The 10001-nt window shown below is 39.0% G+C and overlaps 1 protein-coding gene across 1 annotated transcript; it reads right to left on the bottom strand.

Moving 5' to 3' along the window:
* Positions 1-49: 49 nt before the first annotated feature.
* On the bottom strand, positions 50-9981 carry LOC145960610 (uncharacterized). The gene is made up of 5 exons (XM_083080208.1): positions 9764-9981; positions 5043-5182; positions 4663-4812; positions 4414-4569; positions 50-4316 (listed from the first exon to the last, which is right to left on the bottom strand). Exons 2-5 carry the CDS (start codon positions 5179-5181, stop codon positions 4282-4284), a joined length of 480 nt encoding a protein of 159 aa, XP_082936334.1. The 5' UTR covers position 5182; positions 9764-9981; the 3' UTR covers positions 50-4281.
* Between the last annotated feature and the right edge of the window lie 20 nt (positions 9982-10001).

The following is a 10001-nucleotide window of genomic DNA, read 5'->3' as shown; positions in this document are numbered from 1 at the left end:
TAATTGCTCCAATGCGAATTAACACACAATTTGAGAGAATGTCACTCTCTTATATATATAATATTTTACTTTTATTGACAACATTGGATTTTTGTTACATGTGTAATGGTTACACAATTATTTCAATAAGTAAGTAGATGCATTATACAATCTTTATAGTAGTTTTTAAAGAAAATTACCGACTTCTCACGTCGAGAGAGAGCTACAGTAAATCTTATTCAGAAACTGTCCTAAACTACGTCTGCATGACCGAATAAAATCAAAGTAATAAAATCACGTAATTAAACAAATACTTTCAACATTTATCTCTCTCTCTTTCCCTCTAAATCATTACAAAATATTTGCACTCTGTACAACAAATCGGTGCTTTTGGAAAATGTACGATTGAATTTAATTAATCTTCTTGTATTAATAAAATATGTAGAGAATTTTCTGCGATTATAGAAACAAACAGAAATGGCTAAAAGATTCTATTGCAATTTTTATAGAAAATTTACACTAACGAGATTAAATCATCAACAAGACCGACGATTACGAAACTCAATGGTCCGTAATAGAATGGCAATTCATCTGCTCTAATAGCTTTAATTCTAACGAATAAAATTCTGAACGATTTTCTTATTATAATATCTAGAATATCTAAGAATTGTTCTAAAAATAGGTGCACGCAGATGGTAAAAGATTATCTTGGAAAAATCTAGAAAGGGATTTTTTCTCCTGTAAGATTGTAAATAATTTAATACAGGAATTATATAGTTTAAGTTGTAATAAATCGAGCCTTCTTGCAGTCTTGATATTCAGGATGCAGATATCGATATACGAAATTTAATTCGCGCAATTTTTTAAATTTAAATCGACATTGAGAGAAATCTATTTCGAAACTTCTTCAAGAACAGATGTTTGTCAATAGCGTACACCCTTTCTGAAACGTCCTGTATAATTTTATCGAAGGATCTGAAAAATTAGTCTCTAGATTTTTACTGATTCGTATCTCCTATCATGCTATGTTACAATGCGATTAAAACATGAAGAGCTTCCTGCGAGCTCCACACAGAGAAGTCAAGCATGAGACTCGTTACACCTGTTCTATATTAAGAGACAATTACATCACGCATTTAAACTCTTCAAGATTCAAGATTAATTTCGTACAATCATACAAAATTCCACGAGAAATGAAAAGAATAAAATTGTATATATATTTCGTAAAAAATATAGCATTGATCACATATTTCTCGTAGGATTTTAGATTCTAAAAAATGTTTTTCTACAAAATTGTTTAAATGATCTCTCGTACCGCCACAAAATTGCGCGTATATAATTAGCGCTTAATGTAAAACAGATGCAACGTTCACATTCAGAAACATTTAATGTTTTTAACCGGTATATACGAATCCACTTCTGGCCATCATGTGTGTTTTAAAATATGAGATGGCCTTCTTATCATTCACCAGATCGCAGCTTTATTCTTTTATAAATTGTAGCTCCGATTTTGAATAATTTGAGTTAGACATGTCATTCGGTGGAATTGAATCTACCGGTTGAAGAATTAACAAGGACAGTAATTAGAGAAAGCAAGGTGTCTACTCCATGGGAAAACCTGGAATTCTCAGAGAATTTTTTACTGAAAATCTGACAATCCTGGGTGAAGTTTTTATTAAGATTCGAGAAATTTAAAAAAAATGTTTCTTTGATAGATTTTACCTTTATATCGACTTTATATAATTGGCAATCTGTTAATCAATCAAATTAGTATATCAATACGGTATACATTAGTGTGCGAATCGCGAATTCGGGATACACAATTCATCGTAATTCAAGAGCAAAATGCTTATAAAGATTATTTTTTTTCAATACCCTCTCTATCCTAATCTAACATTTGAAACTTAAGTAGCTTGCAATTATTCTTTGATAATCATATGAATAGAGAGAACATTAATAAAGCAATAAATAAATTTACTTCAAAAATTGCACTTAAAAGTTAGTTTTATCTGAATTTTAGAGTAAAACTATCTGAAAAATCGAGGAAATCTCAGGAAATATTTTTTACAAGATTTGAATAGACACCTTGAAAGAGAGCCCATAAAACAGATAATTCTATCTTAGTTTATCAATAGATTCGCTTTACGCGTAATGATGATATGCTGTAATACGAGAGCTAAAACTAGGCGCTTGTTAACGACGCGTGCGCTATTCGACGTACGGCGTCTACAAATTTTTTTTTTAATTTTTAAATCCTAAAGATTTCTCTCTCTCTCTCTTTTTTTTTCTTTCTGAAATCTGACAGAAAAGCTGATCTTCAACTCCACGATACTCGTAAAAGAGAATTAAAATCAAGCTTTCATCGTAGAGATTTACGAGAGGGAGAGACGAGGAAAAAACATGATATTTGTAAAATATTATTACAGGAAAAATATTTTCTCCTCGCGTATCACTATACTCTACGCACTTTTCTCAAAGCACGTCGCACGCAGATCGCACACGCGTGCAGTATCAAACGCGCGAACAGCTTAACTTCCTCTCACCGACGAGCCTCTGTATACACCTAGACTTAAAAACAAATACAATCTTTTAGGGAGGGAGAAGGGATTTGATTTTCGTGGTGTCGAAAAGATATTCAGCGATCTCTCTTTCTCGCACGCGCGTGCGTGCGTACTTGACGAGACAACGAGACGACGAGTTATTTTAGTTTGATTTTCATGCTCATTCGCTTGCGAGTTTCCATGTTGCCAGTTATCACTTGATATATTATTATAACGTTAACTGCGAATATTAACATCGGAAGTGACGACAGTGTCCTGTCAAGAAGGGCGCGGACGATTCCGGGAAAATTTATTAGGCTCGCGCGAACATTCTGTGATATATATTTTAATATATACGTATATTTCCATTTTACTCTCGTTCAATTATCTCGACAATTATTATTTTGATGCGATTCTTTTGATCTCAGGTCTATTTTGATTTTTAAATTTTTGATCCGCCGTTTTAATCATGGAATATCCCGCACAGGATGGATTGCTATTGAGTTTCTTGCACCCACGCGAATCCTTATTTATATATATATATATAAATTTGCGAATCTTCGCGACGGCGTAATATCTCCGGAATATTTCGCGCGTGTTATATGACACAAGACACAATTACTTTGAACACCGAACATTGTATATTTATGTGACAATCGAATGAAAGCTGTTTAGTATGACAAATATTGTACATGATTTTTTAAGTGTATCAGCAGCTAAGCCAAAGAGGGGGGGGGGGAGTTACTGCTGTTTTCTTGTGTGATAAACAATACTAATATTAGTAATAATAATAATCATTGCGGGAAGACGAAAGAACAGCTTTGGCAGATGATCTTGTCTTCTGCGAACCTCCAAAATGGCGGCTGCTTCTAGTCAAGGAGCTCTATGGTGTGCTCTACACTCGTTAATCGAGCAATCCAGATGATGCAGATTTTGTAAGAATATACTGGAGCTAGTAAAGATTCTTATAGATCTTATAGGTTTCTCTGAATTCAAAAATTATAGGAAAATAATCGCGTCATTCAAAAAATTCTTGAATTTACGATGGTTTAAATGCATAAAAATGCATCACTATACGTATCGACGGGTAGCTATACTTATTTTATATTTCGTCATCTCGAACAGGTTATACGTATCGGTTCCCAATCGATTCCTCGGCTGATTGCGCAGCTTAATCGTCCAAGATCTTGCGTCCAATATCCATTTTTAGAAAAACCTTTATGCGATCAATAACTCTATCTACGAGGGAACTTGTTGCAAATTGTGTCAATGGGTTAAATATAAGAGTTTTTTACTCGAGTGTAAAATACAATTTTTTTTTTTAAATAAACATAGATCTTTTCAAACTGTATCATAAAAAAACAGAAACAGCAACATAACGCGATCCTGGACAGGTTAGTAAACTGCGAGATAGCGCCGAGAATAGATATGATTATCGAGACGTGCGCACCATCCCGAATTATTAACAGCAATTAACTTGTATAATTAACCAACGGCAGAGCGCACCCTAAAAGCATTTACAGCTTCACGCATCACTGCATCCGAAATACATGATTCCCTCGGCAGTAGTGTAATAAACGCTCTTCAATTGGCGATCGTCGTCATCCAAATTTGTGCTCTGCCTCGCAATCAATTGATAATTATCGAAAAAAGTATCAATTGATATAAGGTATCGAGAAAAGGAGAGGGTAAAAACGGTCGAAGAGATGAGAGTGCGCTTTCGTTGCCCAATTAGAGAAGATGATTAAAAGTTGGCGGATGATTACTGCTTGCCCGATTTCTTGTTCGATCGCTCACCTGGAAAAAAACAAAAAAATTGCGTTTGTCATTTTCAATTTTCTTCGCGTCATAAGTCAAGCGATTTGAAAATTGATCGGTCGAACGTATGACGAACCTTTGGTGGATTTTTTAGTATTGGTCTCCGGTTTACACCTCTTGGTAAGTCGTCGCGTCTTTTCGCAAGATGTGTCACTGTTTGCCTTCAGATTATCGGTTCTCGTCATCATTTGATTCACGCATCCACTCCACGTGCCTTTCTCGTATCGACATGCTACAGTCAACAATCGGTGAGAAAACACGTATGCCCATGTGCCCCCTGCATATTTAATGCAAATAATGCACAGCAATTAATCTCGCGACTCACCTTTCTTGCACTTCTTTTGAATAGTCTTGGTCTGCTCGCAGGACTTGTCGCCCTTCTTGAGGTTCAGAGTGCGCGACCGCAAATTAGTATTCGAGTCGCATTCCGACCATTGACCCTTTACGTATCTGCACGACGAGGAGCTGGCGGATGCTGCGTCAGCAGATGCGAAACGTCAATAGAAACAATTGGACGTAACGTCGATCAAGCGAGTAGAGAAAGAGAGAGGATTTTAAGGATGATGAGGACCGGCTTAATTAAGCCGGTTGTATATGTGTACTGTGTACACGTAAAACAGTCTGTGTCGACTATGCTCGATCAAGTAACATTACAATTTTATCGAGGAAAAGAGTAACGGATTAATTGCAGAAAGAAGCACTCACTTCGCTCTTTAGTCCCGCGTACTGTCCGTACAAGAACCTCCTTGTCATCCTCCTCCCACAGATCAGCTTCCGCTCGCGCGGTCGTCAAAATCATCAACAAGGCGATGGCCACGAGAGCCAAACTCCAGTACAGCTTCATTCTGTGAGGAAAAAATGAGAACGCTTCGTTAAACTCCATAATTAGAGTCGTTTTAATTATAATGGGGACGCACGGTTTGCAACGCTAAAGGCAAATTGTTTCAACCGATAGATATTTCTCGTATAATAAATTAATGCAAGTTTTAAATTAACAATATAAAATATAATGAAATTATATATATGATATAGTATATACAAATATATCAATTTTTCAAGTTGGAGAATAAGAAAGAGCTCTTGCGTTATCTTATAAGCGTTTCTGCGCCTCGAGACATGTACGAAATGCGTAATTCGACTATTATCGTGAATTCGATAATTTTGCGATAGCAACGACCGCACAGTATTCCCCTTGAGCTTGATCAACAAATCGAGCATTGTGCCAAATCAATGATGACAGAATCATACGATAAGGTCTTCGTAGCGAGGCACTTTGCTTTTTATACGCGCTTTTTATTTTTCTTCAATTCTGAAGTCTCTCCTTTACCCTTGAAATTTCATGTTTCAATGAAAATAAAAGGAAAGATTTAATTATAACGTTATATTATTTTATACAGTAATTATAATTGAAGGATACAATGTATGAAACGTGTAATATTTCAGATGGAGAATAAGTTTGTTAATAGCATGCAACGCACTTTGAATTATTGTTATCGAAATCTCCGAAATTATCGCGGAAACGCAGACAAGATTAGTGAAAAGGGAACAACGGTCAGTAGGCTGAGGAAACGAAGAGATAGAAGTTAAATCTTTGTTTGTTATCACAATGAAAAATTTTATATAGATTCTAACGGAGTTATATTTTTATCCTTTATTCCTTTCTTGGAGCGACTTTCTTCACAGCAATAATATTCATTGCATCGTTGGGCTTAATTGAAACTTTTGCGATTGTCGTTGTAACATAAGAACTATTTGTCATCGTCGCGGGAAAGATCCGGAGAAGATAATCGCAATGAATCTTAACGAGATCGGAGCGCATTGCTCCGAAAAGTTTAATAACCCGGCGCGTTAACGAACGTCACAGTTGGGATTCCGCGAATTTAATATCGACATCATCGTGACAACTTTTGTCGTCCATTCGTCGACTCTCTCTGCCATGAAACGCGACGTATCGCTTTAATAAAATGAAATGAATGAATTTATTCTCTTAATTAACGAATTTTTTCCATTATCTCTTCCGTTCTCACGATTTGCTGTAACGTTAAAAAATCTATGCCCCAATTTCAGGTCCAATTAAAATTTCATGTCAAATAAATGCCGCGCAAATCCGACGAAAGAATGGCTGTCCGCACACCAGCGCTGTTCAACGTGCTCGGAAGCTGAGGATTGATTTATCGGAGGGTGCGCGACGATAGGAACGCATAAACGATTGACTCAAGGTCTTTCCTTAGATCGATGCCATCGCTTTGTATGCGAGGCGACTCGCCTCCGACAACGACGAATCCGAGCAATCACCAAACTAATGCCACGAAACTAATTAATCACCGATGATAGTGCGATACGAGTATCGCGCGGGGCGAATTTGGCGGCCGACTTTCACGTTTCGGCGGTGATCAATTATTCTCTGTGTACCCGTCGAATATAAGCTATGAATAAGCAGTAGCATAATCTCGACTGCTCTACCAAATCCGAGGAGAGTATTCAAGATTCAAAGACGATTCGTGAACTCGGAGACCCGAGTGAGTCGCACACTTCAAAGCTCCTCTGAGCTCTCAAAGCTCAGACTCGAAAATTCGAGTCGGAAGGTCGAAACGCCAATATGATTCAAAGATTCTAGAAGATATAAAATGATGAAAATATCATATCTGATCAGATGACAGACGTGACGGAAGAGAAAAAAATCCATCGAATCTATTAAAATCTCTCTAGAAGTGCGATGCAACATTTCGTTCGATAGCGTACCTACATTTCACGTCCTTACTTAGTCATTCTCTCCATTAGTCGACATTGAAACAATCAGCGCCCGTCAGTAATCTTGACGGACCACACGGGTACCAATATCGCCGGTCGGCTCTCCTCCCCTCGCAAATCTCCGCTCGCGTTCAAACAATTCGCAGGGAAAATCGTTCAATTCGCTCGCGTACGGATTGACGGAATTGACAAAATTATCGTCGCATCAGAAACGCCGGACGCGAATGAGACGAGCGAGCGGACGTTGCCTTGTTCAAGTTTGCCGTCGAACCTATTGTCGGCTCGACAACGTCGCGATGTGGGTGAGCGAAAGAGAGAAAGAAAACGAGAAAGAGAGAAGGTAAGGAAGAAGAGATGGAGCGAGAGAGAAATCGGCGAGCGAAGCGGATAATATGTCGTCGAATATAGACCGGCGGGGATATACGGTCAACTTATCTGAGAGAGCAAAGGGACGTTGCCCGATGTCCAGATATACGCTCGCGGCAACAGTCCGTATGCTCGACTTGCTTAGAGTCGAGCATTCTCGCTTTTTCTTTATTTTCGATTGCTCCGAAAAAAAGAGATTTCAATTTCACTGATTTTTAACTGCCAATGAGAGGAAAGCAAATATCGCGAAAGTATTGGATGAAAAGTGAAAAACAAGAAATTTCCGATAAACACGAAGCGTCAGATTCTTCCCATAGCTTTCATATTGATAAACACGAGTATTTAATTAAATGTACACGGAAAAAAGATACGAATAATATAAAATTCTCACGTTGAAGCCAGCAACGTACGATTGGTAACGTATCTCGTATCGTGTTGAACTAAAAGTATGAAGCCGAAGCCAGAGAACGTATGTAATTTATCAATAGTGAAAAAAATAAATCCGCAGATAAAGCACGAAGTCTTGTTGCGCGCGATATCAGACTAGCCGCAGCATGAATTAAATGCGAAACAAGTGCTCTCCAGAAGCGCGATACACGTTACTCTCTATTACCGTCATTTAAGATATATGCTGAATATGTAGCTCTCCTCTCGGGAGGAAGAAAGAGAGGGAGAGAGGAGAGATAGAGCGATAACGAATTCTCAAACTGGCAAAATTTTCGCTTGTTTAAAATTCTGCTGGCATAAAACTTTAATTTCTCCAACATACGCGCGCAAGATGTACGTTCTTTCGGATTTCAGTCTCTGAAACTTTGTTGCCCCACGAATATTCTTTCCGCGAAAGTTTAAAACTTTAGTACCTTGGAACATTGACTGTTTTTAAACTCACGTAGATATTTTTATATACTTATTTACATGCGCTATATATATATATATATGTAAAATATCAATTTATCATTGTAACAAAAGTTGGTCATTGGTATTCTAAATCAAGGCCAGAACGAAAATATCACGTTACGAGAGGTTTTTTTTTCTTCTTTTTCGCCACATGATAATTCTGACCAGAAGGTCAGAAAATGACAACAAAGTATCTTTCGCCACGTCTTCCGGAAACCATTTATCTATTCTACAACCATTAGCAGATACTCTTTTTATCCTCAACGATTTTAGCAAGAGCAGGATAGAATTAACTAGTCCGAATAAGCTGTTAACGAATAGAAATAAGATCCTAGGAGATGAGAAACTAGACGTGTCGCCTAGAAACAGGCTCTATCTTTCAGCCTCAACGCGCTGCTATTGCGCTCGCGCAATGCAACGCGCGTATAAATAGCTCGAAAATGAGGGGTTAAAAGGTTACGGAGTGTCTGTGCCGAGGTCCTAAAAAACTTGTATGTCGTTTTACAGACCTACGCGCTGGTCACGCAACTGTAGAAAGTAACGAGGGCAAATTAGTCATCATTTCGCTCGGACGCTGGCGCGTAATCGGGATGAATTGTCATCCCGTCTGAAACGCGAAGAAACTCGCCGACGAAAGTAAGATCTTTTATCTATGCTGAAAAAAAAGATAAATAAGAAGAGACATGGACCTGAATTTTAAGTAAAGAATCAGTAAAATCATCCGTCTTGATTCTCCGAGCATTAACACTTGAAAACTCGGCACACGCGACAGCTTTCTATCAAGTTTTTCATTTGCTCTTACAATGAAATCGGTACCTCATAGATCAAGCAACTAGATCTTTTTTCTTATCATTCTTTTCCCGCAAACTCTACTTTTATACCTCTAATATATATTTTTCCATCTACTTTTTTCATCTATTTTTACGGTACATTTTTAATTATATAGAACCCTTGAAGAGACTCTTGGGGATTCGGGTGACGCGCGCTTCTACTCCAGATTGAACCCTAAAGACGGCAAAGAGAATAAAGGGTAGGATAGGAGATGATAAAGAGCGAGAGCGAGAGCGCGCAGGGGGCGCGAACAGAACGGAACGGAAGAGGCATCGATCGTCGTTGCGTCGCAGACGAGCTGCTTTTAGTTGTGTGGTCCCGGAGCGGCCGCGCGCGCTGCGGGAAAGCGCTGGACCAGCGGCGAAGCGCAAAAAACTCCACATCGCGATCTTCGTCGGAGGAGAGAGATTCAGGGGCGGGTCTCCGCTCCGCTTCGCTCCGTTCTGCTCGCTCGCTCGTTCGCTCGCTTGTGCAAAATCGATCAGCAGCGCCGGGCGGCGGCGTCGGTGTCGGCATTCTGGTTCCCTTTCTCTCTCTCTCTCTCTCTCTCTCTTACCCTTTCGCCCTCGCAAAAGACTCACCTGTCACGGGGATGCCAAACAGCGGGCCAAGCTCGATCAGCTTCCAGGCGCACTTCCGGCTGGTTCCGTAGTTGCGCGACAACACGTAGCCGTGGACACACTCGAGATGCTGCGTAGGGTAGGGTAGGATACGGTCCGTGATGATGATGATGATGCGACTGCGTGATCGGCGCGTCGTTAAGAAGAGAGAACGTTCCGTGTGCCTCTCCTCAGCGTTGCGATGCCGTCGACTGCTACG

The sequence above is a fragment of the Camponotus vicinus genome, unplaced genomic scaffold (assembly GCF_025532165.1).
Source record: "Camponotus vicinus isolate PSW18456_S1 unplaced genomic scaffold, iyCamVici1.0 SCAF_1, whole genome shotgun sequence".
Taxonomy (NCBI): Eukaryota; Metazoa; Arthropoda; class Insecta; order Hymenoptera; family Formicidae; genus Camponotus; species Camponotus vicinus.
This window is presented reverse-complemented; position numbering and strand designations above follow the sequence as displayed.